This window comes from Elgaria multicarinata, chromosome 4 (genome assembly GCF_023053635.1).
Source record: "Elgaria multicarinata webbii isolate HBS135686 ecotype San Diego chromosome 4, rElgMul1.1.pri, whole genome shotgun sequence".
NCBI lineage: Eukaryota > Metazoa > Chordata > Lepidosauria > Squamata > Anguidae > Elgaria > Elgaria multicarinata.
The window spans coordinates 136876414-136895207 of NC_086174.1; the positions used below are offsets into that span (position 1 = coordinate 136876414).

An 18794-nucleotide genomic window follows, 5' to 3' on the forward strand; every position below is an offset into this window, starting at 1 on the left:
AAATCTAAAAGAGATGCTTCTATGTCCCTACATACACACAGTGTTTCCTTTTCATAATGTTACATAATTAAGCTTTCTGAATGTACAAAACGGTATTTATATAGTGCAAAGATGGGTAAAAATTATAAAATAGCAGTTTGTTTAGTAGCAATCATAACCTAGGCTTTTGTTTTGTATTTTAAGTTTTAAAATATAATAAATAATCAGGAAAATTATCAAATAGATTATTCCTTTTCTGAGTAGTATTGGCTGTATTGTGCTTCACCATTATTGGATATTGTGATTTTATTCTGACTTAATCTGTAGCTTCTTTCTGGTTGAACAAATATAAGCTTAGGAGTGCAGTTTGATCCTAATATGCTTGATGTGTGTGTTTAAATCTACTGAGCCATTAAGAACCAGGATTTGTGAGTGTGTATTTTGTAAATGCATGCCTGAAATAAGTTGGAACATTTGGCTGCTGCAGAATGCCCCTGTTTCCTATTTGCCCATTCAGCAAATATAGATCAGGAACTAAATGTTAAAATAGTTGTATAGGTGTGTTCCTTATACTACATCCATCGCTTGTGTGCATGGCTCCTGTTGAAGATAGTTGGTGCTCGGGCAGGGGAAATTAATGCAGACACTTCACCCACTCATATACCTGAAAGAAATGTTTAGTTCTGTTACAGTAACATCTTTTTTCATCTCTCTCTCTCTCTCTGTATTGAAACCCTTGTTAGCAAATTTAGATTATTCAATGCCTTGTTTTGTGTTTTCGTTCTATTGTTTTTTGTACAAAAACATGGGTCTTCTAGTGGATTATTCCTACAATGAGAGACTAATCTCCCTACAGATGCATATCTTAAGGAAGAAGATGGGAGGGGGGAAAAGGAGCAAAGAATAAGGATAAGAAAATTACTGTTCAGGCTGGGGTGTGAGGGTGCACACTGCTTTTGGACGCAGCCATGTGGTTCCTGTAATGTACAGTTCTGTCTGACAGGAGCAGAACCACTCATGTCTAGGGTGGTCATGTGCACCAGAGTCTTCCATTTGAAGGGCTTTCAGAAGACAGACCTCTCTGTTTCAAGAGTGGGCAATGTGTGGCCCTCCACATGTTTTGGCCTGTAACTGCTATGCTGGAGCTGATAGGAGGTCAAAACAACAACCTTTGTTGTATTTAAAGGACTTTCTAGACCAATATGAATCAATAACCATAAGAAGGAAGAGCATGGGCCTTGGAGTTACCCATCAGCAGTACTTGGAAAGCAGACTGGGCAACAGACACACAGGTCATCTGGTCACAGTCTTCCCCAGGATAGCATGATGTAGTATATTTCTATTTAAACTATAGCAATTACTTCTAAATTTGTACACATAAATTGACATATGCAAATTTTATGCAGATCTGTGTCCTCTTTAGTCCTCACTTTTGGGTTATGGATAAGTCGCCACCTTATTCATGTCTAAGTAGTCAAATGTCTACAGAATCACAGTTGTTGTTATAATGATGATGATGAGTGTAAACCTCTTGTTGCCACATGGGCTAGTAACGTGATAAAAAATATGTTTGCGCATTTCCATTCTGACTGGAAGAATTGTACACTGTTAAAATAAATTACTACAAATTAAAGCAGCAAAGGTGAAAACAACAAAAAATGTTCTTTTAAAAAGAGCATTTACCATTTCTTTAAGTTGAAAGGCTAAGCCTCCAGAACCACAGTTCCCAGAGTTCTTTGCATGACCCTTGGCAGAAGATTACTCCTCACCTCCACCAATGCAAATGGTGTTGGGCCACTGAAGTTCACTTTCCTCTTTTATAAGCCTCTCCCCTATCACCACCCACCAAAACTACAACTCCCAGAGTGCTTTGTGTGTGTGCACTTGCGTGCTAACTCACCGGACTCAGTCTGCTTGGAGTGCAGCTCCAGCTTCTCTTCTGGCTGCAGCTTGTCAATGGTGGCCATTTTCTTGGGAGCCTTCCTCTCTGAACCAGCTGGGCTCAAGGCTTCAGGGAGTGCCTCAGCGGAGCTGGGGAGGATGCACTGTTGCTGCTGGGGCTCCTTCTCAGAGGCACACCCCTCTCCAGCCAAGAGCCACATTGCCCCAAGCTGGCCTCAGCAGCAGGAGGGAAACCCAGGTGAACCTTACCAGGGCCACCATGTTGGCTATAGGTGCTAAGGCCAAAAAGTTCATCAGACTAGAGAACCTTTTTCCATGTGCTGTGTCTCCCACATGCTGTTTGGTAAATCCAAATGGGATTTGATAGGGGATTTTTTCTCATCACTCTTCCATAAAGCCCAGCTTTGTGGAGCATCCAGGTGATAGTTGTCCTATGGATGGTTTCTCCTATCTCAGCTGTGGATCTCTTCTTCAGAATTACCATTGGCCTCTTGGTTGTTTCTCTGAATAATGCCCTACTTATTCACTGATTTTTGGTGGACGACCTTCTCTAGGCAGAGTCATGGTTGTGCTGTATTCTTTCCATTTGTAATAATGAATTTAATGGTGCTCCAGGGGAGGTTAATAATTTGGGATATATTTTTATAACCCAACCCTAATTCGTGCTTCTCCAGAACTTTATCCCGGACATGTTTTGATAGCACCTTGGTCTTCATGATGCTGTTTATTTAGATATGCTCTCCAACAAACTCTGGGGCCTTCCAGAAACAGGTGTATTTTATCTGAGGACATGTGACACGCGAATTGCACACAGGTGGATTCGGTTCGACTAATTATGTGACTTCTGAAGGCAGTTGGTTGCACCAGAGCTTATTTAGGGGTGCCACAGTGCAGGGGGTGAATACTTATGCAACAAACAAGTGCCAGTTTGTTTTTGTTTGCTTAACTTTTGTGCCACAATGAACAGATGTTGCACCTTCAAAGTGGTTAAGTATGTTGTGTAAATCAAATGGTAAACATTGTAAGGGTTAAGTCGATCTTGGGACTGGCATGTTTTTTAATGCATGAAATTTAAGGGTTTTATGGTTCTATAGGAGGGGAGATAAGATCCAGACCAGCTGCGTGAGGGGGAGAAGACGGAGCCATCCGATTGTAACTGTCTTGTGGCCCGGGCTGAAGTGTGAAGTAACTCCTTGCATCAAAGCTGAAGGGAGGGGGGAATGGAGTGCAAAGGATAGTATAAAGAAACCCTGTGAAAAGAACAGGGAAGAGTCGGCTGAGTCTGGTCTGGGTGTCGTATGATCTGTAGTTTTAGATTTTAGCTTGCTTACTCTGGGTTCTGGTACTTTATGCATGTAACTTAAGTTTTATTCTGCTGAATCCCATGTATTTCCTACCCTTATCCTGAATAAATGGTCTTAAACCTCATTCTGTGTGAGCTTTGAGTGTCCAAACCAAGGGTCCGTGCTAAATCCAGTCTGAAGCCAGCGGTTTGCTGGGCGTTCTTCCTTTACAAACATGCCAATTAACTCCCATTTTAATTCCAGGTTGTAACACAACTCAGTGTGGACAAATCAAAGGGGGTGAATACTTATGCAAGGCACTGTGAGTGTGTGCGTATGAGTGTATTACATGAGGCTAAATGCAGTATGGGACTTTCTAAAAGCTGTTACGAAAACCTGCAAAGTGCCATGAGGTTTCCATGTATGTTAGTCTAAATTTGATATGTTTTGTCTTCTTCCCTGGCAGACACCTTGCATTTCCAAGACAGAGAATCAGCCACAAGGATTAGCAACCAGCGTAAGGTGGGGACAGACCCCCATCAATCAGTCTACACCCTGGGACACAGATGAGCCACCACCTAAACAGATGAGGGAAACTGAAAACCCAGGTATGCTTTCAGCCTTATTTGTAATTCTGCTGGGGGAAATTGTTCAAAGCAAATTCAATATGCTCTCTCCAATTACCTCTCTAAATAAGACTTTATCATGAGTCCTTTTTTTAATACTACAGCTGGCTTTTCTTTCTAGTTGTAAAGACCCCTTCAGGTTACTCTATGTCAGTGCTAATATAAATGTATTAAGATGCTTGCAAGTTCATTAAAGCATTTTCTTTCCCCCCTCTCTGTCTCTGCCAGGGTAAAAAAAGCACACAAAAAAAGTGTGTGGGGGGGAGCACCACTGCATAATACTTTAAGACCTCTTTTTATGTCCAGAGCCACCTGAAATGATTTCCAGCTTCCAGACACATATCATACATTGTGCAGCTATGCCAGACACCTAATTACAATCCCTTTGTAGTGGCTGGAACACAGTTATTATACGCGCTGAGTGTTTGTCAGGGAGCCATGAAAACACATTGGGGAAAGAGGTTAATTTTCTTGGAAGCATGTACTTAAACCGTACAAAGCTGAAAATGCATAAAATGGTAAACAAGCCGCATTGCTCATGGATCAGTGTTTTTAACATTTGCGCTTTCCTGCCATGTCGTAGCACTTTTAGGCACTTTCCAGTTGGGAGCAGTTCCAAACTACCCACTTCTTTAGGAGATGGAAGAGGGTGGGACCTTATCGAGAGAGCAGAATATTAGCAACATTTACACAAAGAAAGTTTATGGGTACTTCCATTTTGCCAAAATTGCTTTTATTGCTCGCTTTCCTTTTTCCAGGTACAGCTCCATGGGTTACAACAGTGGCAGCAGGTAGCCAGCCAACTCTTATAACTCATTCTTATGGGATGACTCAACCTCCGACCTTCAGCCCAGCAGTGAACGTCCAAGCCCCTGTCATTGGAGTTACACCCTCACTCCCTCCACATGTTACCCCCCAGCTTCCATTAATGCCAGCTCATTACCAGCTTCAGCAGCAGCCTTCACAGCCTCTGAGTAACATGGTTGTGAACCTGCAGAGCCAGCCTTTGTACACTAACAGCCAGCCCATTACTATGTCTTCTATGACTGGGGTTGGTCAGGTGACTCACCCAGGCCACAGTGCAGTAGGGAATGGTCATATGACTTGTCCTATCCTGCCTCCTCCGCCACCTGCTTTGCCTTCAGCTGCCCTACCTAATAGTGTTCCAGCTACCAATGGGCAGGCTGCTCCTCAGCTTCCTCCTAACCAGACGAGCAGTCAGGACCACACAAATGGGATGCAGATGCTACGGACTGTTGGCGTGGGGAAATATGAGTTCACAGACCCTTGGCATCCAAAAGGTAAGTCAGCCCAGAACTCCTCACGTTTTTGGTGCTCGGTTCTTCAGGGTCATACCCGCTTTTGGAGATGTAATGGGTCATAATGTTCAATCTCTGCCAGCAAGACAAGAGGCAGAGTTGCCAATTAAGCATCTGGCATTCCTGTGCCAGCCACTCCAGCATCAGTTTCCCGTCTTGTAAACTTTTCATGAATTAAAGATAACAAGCTGGTTGCTCTGAGAAGACGACGGAGGAAAACTATGCACTCGTTTTGGCACTGAATGACACTTTCTAGGATACCACAAATAAGCAGAGATTCACATCTCAAAGTGCATGAGACAGCTGTCGCTCTTTGCCTTAGAATTTCTTTTATTTCTCTTGAGGACCACTTACTTATAAGTCACACCACTGTCTTTCTGGCTTAAGCTGTAGTTTTTGAGTTTCAGTGTTGTGCCTGACACTTGAGAATTTCTCCCCATTTAATGTTTAGGAAAGAACTGGACTGACGTCCCACTCAGCTCTAGACATTGGATAGGGTTAGAGACTCTAAGGGTTTTTCCATACTGAGACGGGATAGCAGAGTATGCTGAAATGAACCTGTCACCTGGTATTAACTCTTCAAGAGAATGTTAGTCAAGCCGCTAATGGTCCAAAGAATTATGAGGGCATCTGATCATGTTCAGATCCACATTGTGAAATTAACAGGGCAATGAACCAGCAGACAGGCAAGCACTGCAATGCTTAATGGGGTGCATATGGCTTGCACATTCCTTAACCCCATAGGGACAGTACAATCTGTGCATCGCCCTTTTCTCTTTTATTTATTAAATTTATGTCTGTCCTTTCTCCCAAAATTGCTGGTCAAGGCGGCTAACAGTAATAAAATATGGGAGGTCTAGGTGGACGCTGTGTGGTGCGACACACATACATTGCCAACAACCCACTAACTGAACATTTGTGGAAGGTGGAAGGTTGTGGAAGGTGCTTTAATGCAGTATTGAAGTGCACTGATAACTGTCGGGGCACAGTACACATTCCATATACCGCTTTCATCATGCTACTTCCTGCTTTTTATTCCACATTATCCAAAATATTGCAACCAATGTCATGGTGTCTCCTAAGAGTTATAAATGTGCAAGAGGGATATAGTGTTACCGTGATGGGATCATAATGATTTGACGCAAGATGTAGATCTGTTACTTTATCCCCATAGATATGATCACATGTAACCCTGCAACTCATAACAAGTTGAATTTGCTCCTTATAGCAAGCAAACAGGTACTTGGACTCATATTGCTTCTATGAACACGATGATAGTTCCTTAAACATGTTACAATATTTGGACACAGTCGAGTGTTATATTTCACATTCAGTCTTATACCAGACACTAGAATGCTGTTTTAATTTAATCTGTGTGTTCTGTTTTATTTTGCAAGTTAGTGTGCCTCTCTTTGAAAAGTATTAATGTTCCCCATATGAAACTGAAATAGAATGGAGCTTAAGAAAAAAAATCTATTAAATCAGCATAAAAGACCACAAAGGCTCTATTAAGTCTGCTAAGCTATTGGTACACATGAACAGGGCCCACGTTTAAATTATATGCTATAACCCATTGTGTAGTTTGGTATCAAAGAAGCCCCATTATTATTAAATACCTTAAGAACGGTTGCTTCTCATACTAATTTCTGAAGCAAAGTAGTTTGACTATTTACCAGCTTTTACTCCGTAATGAATATGAGATGTCATTGGAAGCTGTTAGCCAGACATATATGCCTACTATTTTAAAAAAAGAATCCAAGGAAATTAAGGTTTGCCAGGAGAGTTTTCCCCCCTCCCACCCAGCTTTAGAAATTAAAGCTCAGTTTTCTAAATTAGTTTTATATATTTCAAATTATGATGACGGAAATATTTTTGTAGCTCAAATTGGATGAAAACCTTGGTTTTATTTTCATGATGCCGCATCTTCTTTCTAGAATTTTTTATAATACTTCTCGGCTTACAAAGGGGGGGGGGGGGGAAGCAACTGAATTAATAAGGATGGCAAGCGTATCAACAGTTACAGGAGTACATCCTTCAAATATTGAAGTGCCTTGCTGGAAATGACTCAAAACACTTGTCTAGCAATTATGAAAACTACTTTTTTGAGCATCATAATTGCCATTGTGTCTTTCACTATAAACTTCTGAAGATGAGATGAAGGAAGAGTAATTCTTCAGAGATGAAAAGGGACACCAAGGGCCAATTTGCATGTTATGCATCACTGTTCACCACATGTTTTTATGGCATACTCTTCTTATCGGCCTATTTTTGATAACCTATACTCACCATTAGAAACTAAGGCCTTATCTAGACCTAAGGATTATCCCAGGCAAATTGAAGGGTCATCCCTGCCTGCTCCCGGGATCCCCTGTGTGTCATTTGGATGCACAGGGATGATCCCAGGACAATCCCGGGATATAGGCCTGGTCTAGTCATGGCCTATGTCCCAGGTTCCCCATGTAATTTACCTGTGAGCTTCTATTTCTATTTTTTAATTTCTGTTTATTAATCCAGTATTCTTCATGAAAGTTCCAGAGTTGCTCAGAAACAGAGGGTGATTTCACTGGTTTTCTAGCATGGTCCTTACAGAATTCTCAGTTCTTTCAGTCCAGACTTAGAACTGGAGAGGAATTCCGTTCCTAGAATGCAAGCATCACAAGTAGAAAAGTGGAGCAGATATTAGCTTTGACTGATGACAGCTGTCAACGTATTAGCTTGACTATTTTTCATAAATTGTAGGGCAGGCAGCTGTTATCCTGTAAATTAGATTTTACTACCCTCTCTATTTACAGTCATCAGCATCTGATTTATTCCCGCACATTTAATGGTAAAGAGAGACAGTGAAGCATCTGTATACAAATGGTTGAAAAGGAAGCCTAGAAATTTTGGGGGAAATAATTCCTTCTTCTCATCTTTAAAAGCCTTTACTTTGTAGCTGTAATTGTGCTTGTCAGATCTAATGTCAAAGAAGTCAATATATAATCTATTTAAATAACAGAAATCTTCAGTTCAGCAACCAGGCCAAAAACTTTTGGCATTTAGAGTGAGATCCCTAATATAAACCATCTTCAGAGTATAAAAAGAGGTGTTTTTTTTTAAATTTCCCTCCTAGATGTTCTGTATCTCTGGAGCCTAGCTAATTTCAAATCCGTATGTGACAGACAGCATACGCTCAAAGTAGAGAATTGGAATCACAGTGAGGCAATGTCAAATGGTTCAAACATACATTCAGAGCTGCTTCTAACAGTTTTTTAAAAAGAGATTTTCTGCCTCATTTTGGGTGAACCTTGGCCAGCCTTGCAAGAACGTTCTGCTGCAGATGGCCTTTGACATCTTTTTCATTACATTTCCGTCATTATCCCCCCCACTCCTGCCTTACAGACACACACCACCACCTATTTTTATTATTTCTACTTGACAATCTAGCCTGGTGCGGAGTAATTACTTCACAATTCCCCAAATGAAAAGAACATGTCTTGCCAGTCAAAATAAGGGATACTGATGTTTTTATACATCATTAGTGAACTGATTTAAAATTTCACATTTTGTTTTCCCTAATTATGTTTCATTTGGCTGAGCTGTATTCCTGCAGGGTCTGCTCTAGAATGTACTCGCTCAAATGTTTCTTCATAATAGCCTATTTCTATGTAAACAGATACATGGCAAAAAAATAAGTCTCATTCCAAATTGGTGATATGGATTATATTTCATTTGCAATAGGTCAATGGTATTTTTTGTCATTCAACGGATATTAACCCCTTTACGTAGTCTAATTAATATTTAAAGTGAAGTAATGTTTACGTGTTATTTTATTATATTTTAAGGCTCAGATCTTTCCAGCTTTTATTCCTCTATCTCAGTCAAATCATGTGCCAAATGAAGATTTAATTGATCTCTTATAGCTGCTGCTGCTACTTCTACTACTGATGATGCTACAGAGGAGAGATGTTAAGAGATTTATTAAGAGATTTTCAGATACTTTAGGTTTTTAGTGGTGCAGTCCTTTGCATGTTTAGTCAGAAACTCCCAGCATTCCCCAGCCAGCCACCTTGGCTGAGGAATGCTGGGAGCTGTAGGACTTTTTTCTATCTAAACAAGCGTAGGATTGTGCCTTTAAAGATCTATCTGCTATGATACCTTAATCACATTGAGCTCCTATTTGCAAGTTTTGGGAAACTGGTTGTTGCAATAATACAAAACATAAATAGTATTCATAAGTAAATATTGCTATCCTTTATTAAAAGTGCAATAGTTCCAAACATTTTCAACAATTTTTTTTTACATGTAACCGCTCCAACATTAGAAAAGGCGTCACGAAAGGTAAGATCACATTAACAGGGCCAGGAGTAGTGGTTACCATTTGGTAGAAATGATTGTCTGCCACCTCCAAACAACTTAGGTTTTAAGTGGCTACATTTTAAATCTCATTGATGTCTGGAGAACAATTCTGATAAAATTACACATTTAATTCCCATTGCAATTGGGGTGGACAGATGATTTAAATAGTTTTTAATCAATCAAATAAATATATTTATATACTTCAGAAAGTATTTTCATAAAAATCCTGAAGAAATGGGATAGTTAAGAGTCAGATACTTAGAGCTGAATAATCAAATTCAAATACTACGACTCACTGACAGAACAAATGGTCATCTTTAAGGGTCTGCTTTTGATTAGGTTGGGGGGGAAAGAATATTCCTTCAGAAAGTCACATGTGGAAAATACAATTTTGAGACAGTTGAGGCCAATGAGGACAGTTGAGACAGCTGATGGATATATCCTGTATTCTGCAGTTTACATTTCTGTTGTGGGGGAAATGTCATTTTACTAGCACAAAAACCACAGGCTAGCTTCCAGTGGGCAATGCCTGATGTACTGTATATGCCCAGGAAAGGAAAAATCAGGACTGACACATTGTATGTCTGTGTGTAGATGGGGGCATGTCTACACCGGCCCTATATCCCGGGGTCATCCTTGGATCGTCCCTGTGCCTACTAATAATGCACAGGGGAACCCGGGGGCAACCTGGAATGACCACGGACCTTCCCCAGGATATCTGGGACTGGGGAAACCCCAACTTTTCTGCAGTCCCGGGACCATCCCAAGGGCCGTGTGGCCACTGCTCCCGGGTTGTCCCTTCCTCCTCGTGAGTAGTGGGGCTCTTAAAATGGGCACGGAGCTGCGTGGGGGCAGTATGTGCCCATTGGGTGTGCGGGGTGGGGAGTGGGTTCCGGGTTTTTTCTTAACTTGCTTTTCCAGGGGAGCGCAATTGCACTCCTTCTCCTGTTGCAGGGGGGTGGGGGGAAGGCAGCCGCAATGTCCTCTTTCCTTCTGTGACATTGCATGGCCGTCAAGATGCTGGGGGAGGATCGCGACAGCGGGTAAGTCCGTGATCCCCCCTCCCTCCCTCTATACCACATCATGTAGACATGCCTGATGTAGTTTTGCATGTGCTTCAGGTCCCATCCAGAGTTGTTTGTTGCTGGGGAAATGTAAATGTATGTAAATGTATGAAACCAACCATGGTGGTGTGCAAAGAATTCAGAAAATGAAACAAGTCAGCAGATAAAAACATAACAGAAGCCGCATTAAAGCCACAGTATATTACAGTGGTGAGTGAAACAACTTTCCTTCCTCAACCTGTGCTATTATCTGAACGTAATAGATTTAAACCATATACAATGTACGTGTGTGTGTGTGTGTGTGTTCTTCTCACTATTTTGTGTTGAATTTGTGCATTCCTCCACTATCCCAAGAGCATTCTGTAAACTTTTGAAAAAAGAAAGTGGCGAACTTCATGAAGGCTGCCATCAAAGCTTTCGTTGATTTACCAGTTAAACTTGAAGTTCTAATTGAAATCAATTTTATTTATGTTCACAGTGGGACCAGTAAATCCCATTGATTTTCAACGGGATTTATGCATGTTTACATTTCTCTAGATTCTGCCAAGTAGCCTGATCCAGAATTTTACAGTTCATTGCAGTGATGGGGAATTTTCACTCTGCTGAGAATGAGTCCACACACAACACTGTTTGCACAGTGCACCTGTTAAATCAGGGTTAGTCTTCAGGGTGGGGTTTACAGCCTTGCTGTATTATAAGCGTGTCTATTTGCCAATCAAAGTAACATCCCCAAATATTTTAATACATGGTTCTGCAATCCACCTGTGTAGCTCAAACTAGAAAACATGTTTTAAATATGGGACAGTTTAAAATGCTGGTCTGATTGTGGGGGGAAATGGTATTGCTAGAATGAAACCTCTTCTCACACGCCACCTCTAGCATGCATAGGTAGAACTCTCTGAATGTTGCATATTCCCCTTTCTCTCCCATTCATTAAGTATAGAAGGCTGCAGGAAAAATACAAATCTATGGTGCGACCACACTTAGAATGTGGTGTACAGTTCTGGTCACCATACTTGAAAAAAAATATTGTAGAGATGGGAAAAGTGCAGAAAGGGGCAACCAAAATGATTAAGGGGCTGGAGCATCTCCCCTACGAGGGAAGGTTTCATCAACTGGGATTGTTTAGCCTGGAAAAAAGGAGGCTAAGGGGAGACATGATAGAGGTGTACAAAATTATGCATGGTGTGGAGAATGTGAATAGGGAGACTTTTTTCTCCCTCTCTCAAAATACTAGAACCAGGGGACATCCCATGAAGCTGATTAGTGGGAGATCCAGGACAAATAAAAGGAAGTACTTCTTCACACAGCGCATAGTTAAATTATGGAACTCACTACCACAAGATGTAGTGATGGCCACCAATCTGGATGGCTTTAAAAGGGGGTTGGATAAATTCCTGGAGGCGAAGGCTGTCATTGGCTACTAGCCCTGATGGTTGTGTGCTTTCTCCAGTGCACACATGCAATAAGCCTGTGTGCACCAGTTTCTGGGGAACATAGGTGGGAGGGTGCTGTTGCACCATGTCCTGCTTGTTCATCCCTGGCCGGTGGCTGATTAGCCACTGTGTGAACAGAGTGCTGGACTAGATGGACCCTTGGTCTGATCCAGCATGTCACTTATGTTTTTATGTTCTTAAGTGTGTAATGCACTCAGTTTTTATAGCAAATCATAATTTCAGTGTTCCAGCACAGAATTATTGCTTATTTAAAAAACGGCTTTTATTATTGTTAAAGCTCGGTTGGTTCCACCGTTCACTACTTAAGATTTTGATTAATTAGAGCAATTCCCACTTTGCTTTTGCAAAGTAACCCCAACATCTATTTTATATAGCCAGCTACTTGTAATATTTAAGGACTTCCTTAAAATAAAATTTAAAAAATAGTGGCAAGTATGAATCTGGATATTTTTTATTTTTTTAAAAAAAACTTAGTGATTGATCTGAAAACTTTGGGTGCTAGAAACTGAAATATGGCAGAAACAGGTCCATGTGTTCTGTATTTCCGAGGCACTTCTGATTCTGGTTGCTGACTCCCTTTTGTTCCTTCTCAGGTTTTACATTTTGAGATATATTTTCACACTGCTAACTAGATTTCAAGTGCTCTCTTAAAAGGAAACTGAACTCTGAAAAGTCTGTCCTGAATCTTTCCCGTGTTTGGGGAAAGGGGTAAAACACACACATAGGAATGTGATGTTGGAATATGGTAGTAGGAGCCGTTCTGCACTAGATTGTTTTGCCTCACCACACAGATGTGTCTGTAAAGAATGGTTCCATGTAATGGTGTTTGAGCTCCCCTCCGGTTGATTCAGAATTGATTTATTGTTTACAATCTTTTTCAGTAAACTCTTGAATAAAATATTACCTTTTAGATGTATACATTTCATGCCACTTTCTTGGCTTATCTCAGGCCTTAGCTAGACCTAAGGTTTATCCCAGGATCATCCCGGGGTCATCCCTGTTCATGTAAATGACACACAGGATATCCCGGGAGCAGGCAGGGATGACCCCGGGATGACCCTGGGATAAACCTTAGGTCTAGCTAAGGCCTCAGTTAAAATGTGTTGTTCCATGATCAACAAGTATATATTTTTTGCTTTACCTTAGGGTAATAAAATCAAGAAAAGGGAGAGCGTACAAGGACAGAATAAAGGGAGTATGTAGCTCTCCTGAGCTTGGTCAGTCATCGTCAGAGATTATATCCCAAACCAGAATAATGAGACAGAGTTTATGATTCTGCTTATTCGGAGAGCTAGGAATCCTGGGTTGACTGTAACACTAAACAAACCCTGATTTGTTTAGCTGCTCCCACTGAAAGGAGAAGCCAAGCAGGAGTGATCATCTTTGTTTGTTCACAATAAGCCAGAATTCCCAACAATTATGGCTTACTATGACATGAGAAATGGCCCTATGCAATGGGGTGTATCCACACAGAACTGCAAATGTCAAGCCCTCATTTTTGTAATCCTTCAATCTCCTTTGCGAGGTGGAAGGTGAGTGGGAATTGGAAGTATGCATGTATACATTGCAACACAGGCATGGCAACTTGCATATTTTTATCTAGTTAATGTTTGAACTCGACCTAAAATTTAATTTTGCCATGATCTACTCTTGAAGCTGCCATGTTTCCTACTGTTAAGTACTTAGGCTAACTTGCTTATTTTCTACTTGTTAAGGAGTCATTCTTATATGAACAGGATTATATTTCAAGTCACGTCTTGGAATTACTCCTTATGTGGAAGAAGTAAGCTAAGAGAGAGAGTTGATAAAACTTAGGGCATGGGAAATTATTTGAAATTCTATCAAATGCAACATTGAGAAATTAGAAAAATAAGTTGTTTACTGCAGGCCTTCTTCTTGTGATTTATAATTAGTCTTGGGAGAATACAGGGTTGTTGTTGTTGTTTTAAAAAAATATAATATTGTTCTTTTCCTGTAATTATTTGGATGCTTTTTTCCCTTGGGGAAGGAAAAAAATAGATTCCAACTGCTGCTGCTTTCCTAAATACAATGATAGTAAAAGTTCTGATATATATATATATATATCAGCAGCAGCAATTGCCATAATGCTGATTTCTTGATACCTTGCTTCCATGTATAATTAGTCACTCAACTGAAATTGTCATGCCAGTCCTGATCTAATATAGTTCTATATTTGTTACTCTTTGACCTGACTATGAAAGGACATCTTGTTATGATCCACCAAGCATTGCAAGTGCACAACCCCTATCAATATCACTAGAACTTGTTTGGGTCTCTCACCTGAGTCCCACTGAAATAATAATGTTGCGAAGCAGCTTTGTTTTATATTTTCTCATCATTCTAGTAATAATGCAAATGCTTATTTACATCAGCCTTCCCCAACCTGGTGCCCTCCAGATGTGTTGGACTACAACTCCCAACTACCCTAACCAGCATGGCCAATGATCAAGAATGCTGGGAGTCATCGTCCAGCACATCTAGAGAGCACCAGGAGGGGGAAGACTGGTTTACATTATAGTTCCGATGAAAGAAATTTGGAGTTTCTGATCAATTGATTTCCAGGTCACATTAGCACTGTTCAGGCGCCCACCTCTGATGCAGTGAGGATCATGGGATTGGAAAGGTGGGACTGCACCTTTTTGCCCCACCCTCTCAGTCACATTTCCTTCACTTGGCTCCGCCATCCTCCAGATGTTGAAGAAGCGACTTTCACTACTGCAATTAAAAAGCTCAAATCAAGCAGTTGCTGCCAGCCTGTCAGGGCGGTAACTAGCAAGTGTGCAGAAGGAGCACAGAAATGTAAACCAGTTCATGCATGCAGCCTTGCTGCAGAAAACCCTCATTGTGAATGTCTTTGGGCTTGCGCCTAGTATCTTTGAAGTAGGACCATGACTCAGTGGTAGAGCACATGCTTTGCTTGCAAAAGGTCCCAGGTCCAATCCCTATCATGTCCAGGTAGGGCTGTTAAACATTATTAACTGAAACCTTGGAGAGGTGACTGCCAGTCAAGGTGGACAATACTGAGCTAGATAGACCAATGCTCTGACTTGGTCTAAGTCCTCTGTGTGGAAGAAATAGCATGCAAACTGGAGGTATGCAATCTGGTTACATATTGTCATGTTAATCCACAAAGCTTCATTCAAGCAATAAACATCTCTTCCCACCTGTAGAGTCTAGTTTCTAGGAACTTTCCCCTAGGCAAACTAAGCGAGACAATTGTCTTTTCAAGAAGAATGGAAAGCCTTTTTCCAAGATGAGTTAACTTCAGAGAGACTAGTTCTGAGGCAGCTTCTGATGGGATGTGAGCCGGGACGACTTTCTCTTGCCTTCCTTTAGCTCTGCCCATTTTAGTCTGTGGCTTACTCTAGGATTGGCTAACCTGTCTGTGCTCTCTCCCTCGGAAGAATGTTGGCTTCCCACTGACTGTGTATTATTTGCCCTTGACGAGATAAGCTCTTGAGAGGGTTCACTCCCAGCTGGTGAAGAGCCCGTGAGAGCTTTCTCCCTCACTGGTACAGGCTGGCCTGTTCCTGGCACTGACTCCTCTACTTCGGAGTCTGATTCTGATTGATCACCTGAAACACCTTCTTCCAACCCAGGAGGAGCAGGGCTAGACATGACACATATGAATGCTGAAATTCCCTTGATCATAGTAATTCCAGTTGCAGGTAACTAGGTGTGCAAGCACTTTCTGCTCACTAGCTACTTAAATGAATAACATGGGTGACCCAAGCATGTTGCATGGACAACTTTAAGCCGTGGGGTTTCATGCATGAATCAGCCTTATAAAATACTGTAGGTGCCTTGAAAGGGACCATGAAGATGGATAGGTTAATGGTGAGGGTACTGAAACTTAAGTATTTTTCCAAAGGGCAAAGGTGAGATATCTAGATAAAGAGTGGGTATACTACATACATTTATCACATGTATTTTTGTGTGCATGCAAGAATATTGCACTCTGCTAGGTCAGCCCTGAAGGTCTCTTCTATTGTATCTAATAGTGATATCATAACCCTATCTGCTTTGATATATTGCTAAGGATTAGAGCATTTCCCACCAAACATAGTAATGCATAATGTTAGGGACAATTTATACATCATTTCCCATAAAAACGTAGCTGTACTCTATGATTCTTGACAGAAGGCCATTTAGTTTTTTCTGTACAGAATCATTATTTTTCTTTCCTCCGAAGACTTCGTTTTTGACATACCATGTACAGCAAAAAGAAGTGAACTCCTAGCATTATCCATCAAAGGTTTCTTTAATTCACTTTCACAATGATAAAGTGGTCCAGAAGATGCCTCTTGACTTTTAGGGATGAAGTCATTTCAGAGTTTCATCAGAACCAGGAAATCACTTAACCATTTTTTAAAAAAAAATCAAACCCAAGTACTTGGAATAAGAAGAAAAATCTGAGATCATTGGACATATAAAGAAGCCCTTTCATTATATATTTTTCTAGTAAGACTTGTTACTTTGGAAAAAGTAACTTATTTTCTTTTGGTATTCTGCAACAGATTTGGAAATAGAATAGTTTGCAAAACAACACAGTTATTGCTTCTGGCATAATTCTTATGTCGTAAAACAAAGTTTAAAGAAATTATTTGCTACAGTATGCAGTACTGATACAAAACTGATACCATGCAGTAGCACTATCTTTTGGTTTATGAGTAAGAGCATCACTCTTAAACTATGGAACCCAGGACCACTGAGATCAATAGGTTGTATTCAATGGCATCTTTCTGCCAACACTACTGGCAAATCAATATTCTCTCCCCCACTCCGCATGCAGCCCTCTGTGCAAATCCCCAGTGTGCTGCTGAGGGTGGGGACCCTCTGGAGCAGATATGGGGTATCTGATGGGGGCTGACCCCATTTGTACAAGTGGGAATGTGCTAATATAATGTTGGATTTAGCTTATTATCATAGCAACTAGAACAAATGGCCTTTAGAAAAGATTGTGCAAACAAAGGGAGGATAGAATCTGTTGCAAACCTGTTACAGCAACCAGCCATCATGGTGTATCTCTAATTTTTTTGTGCTGTGCGGGGGCGGGGGGGGCTAACAGCAGATGATGGGTCTTATACACATGTACAGGTTGTGAACATTCAATGCCATTTGGCTTGCCAGTCTGGGTCTGACCCAGCATGACAATTCTCCAGGTGTTGATGATGATGGCTCTCCCATACTAGAGGCCTTCAAGTGGCAGCTGGACAACCACCTGTCAGGGATGGTTTAGGATGGATTCCTGCATTGAGCAGGGGGTTGGACTCGATGGCCTTGTAGGCCCCTTCCAACTCTGCTGTTATATGATTCTATGATGAAATAATGCTTAAGTGTATGAATACTGCACCATCTCCTTTTAACCATTGTTTTTGTTTTATGAATTTGAGTCACTTATTTGTTAAAACAAATACTTGTCAACTTACAAAACATTGCTATTGTAAGCACACAGGGATTGTGTGTAAGCATATCTGGAGTTGTTTTCTTGTTGCTGATTCCACCATTGCTCCCATGTCATTCTAGAATGCTTCAAAACCTTCTGCCTTTGTCGTTTTGCTTTACAGCATTTACATGACATGTAGTACCCACTCCCTTGGGATGGGAGTTTCATGTTGTTTATTTTGAAAACGTATAACCCGCCTTTCTTCTCAAGGCTCTTTACAACAGGTTGTAATTTACCACCTTTACAACAGGTTGTAAATCAGACCATATGAGAATAAGTGGAACTACTATATATTTATTATGATTGGGTAGAAAGAAAAATAGTTTTGCATGGCATAAGTAAGGAGGGAGTTGAAGGTCAGGCTGAATGGCTGGCTGATAGAAACTGTCGTCTTAGCTAGATGGGGCAAAATCCTGGGGCGAACTCCGGGATCGTCCCTGTGCATCCACATGATGCACAGGGGATCCCGGAATCAGGGAGGGATGATCCCTCCCTTGCCCTGGGATCTTGCCCTACCCAGGGGTGGGGTGGGGGTGGGGTGGGGTGAGTGGGGGAAGTAATTCCTTTTAAAAAAATTACTTACCTTTTGCGCACGAGTGCTCGTGTGCTGCTGTCCCTTTTTTAAAAAATGGCGGGCGGGCGCCTCTCCGTCTGAGGTCGTCGTGTGCCGCGTGTGAACTGAGGGGGAGATCTTGCAATAAAAGAAATCACGAGATCTTCACTCCTCCGTTCCGCTAGACCGCTAGGTTTAGCTATGGTCTGTATCTAAGCCACGGCAGAGTTTGAGTAAAAGAAGCTGTGGGAGCAGATTATCTCCATCTCAGATTAAATTAGAAGCTGATGTTTAAAGTGTACAGCCTCGTGTGGCGCAGAGCGGTAAAGCAGCAGTTTCTGCAGCTGAAACTCTCCCCACAGCCTGAGTTCGATCCCAGGGGAAGCTGGTTTCAGGCAGCCGGCTCAGGTCGACTCAGCCTTCCATCCTCCCAAGGTCGGTAAAATGAGTATCCAGTTTATTTATTTATTTATTTATTATATTTCTATACCGCCCAATAGCCGGAGCTCTCTGGGCGGTTCACAAAAATTAAAAACATTCAAAGTATAAACAACAGTTAGCTGGGGGAAAGGTAATAAAGGCCGGGGAAGGCAACAGCAAACCACACCGCTATAAGGCCTGCCAAGAAAACGTCAGCGAAAGCTGGCGTCCCTCCAAGAGTCAGTAATGACTCAGTGCTTGCACGAGAGGTTCCTTTCCTTTTTTTCCTGATGTTTAAAATTGCTGATCATATAACAGAGATATTTTAAAATGAATGAGTTACTATCTGTGATTTTGCAGATAGACAAGTATAGCTTTTCCAAAGA

The 18794-nt window shown here is 41.3% G+C and overlaps 1 protein-coding gene across 1 annotated transcript in view; it reads left to right on the forward strand.

Moving 5' to 3' along the window:
- KLHL29 (kelch like family member 29) overlaps positions 1-18794 on the forward strand; it is a 373733-nt gene that overhangs the window by 194289 nt on the left and 160650 nt on the right. The window contains exons 3-4 of the mRNA XM_063125224.1: positions 3631-3772; positions 4549-5091. Of these exons, the coding sequence (XP_062981294.1) occupies positions 3631-3772; positions 4549-5091 (685 nt within the window). The remainder of the gene's footprint in view (positions 1-3630; positions 3773-4548; positions 5092-18794) is intronic.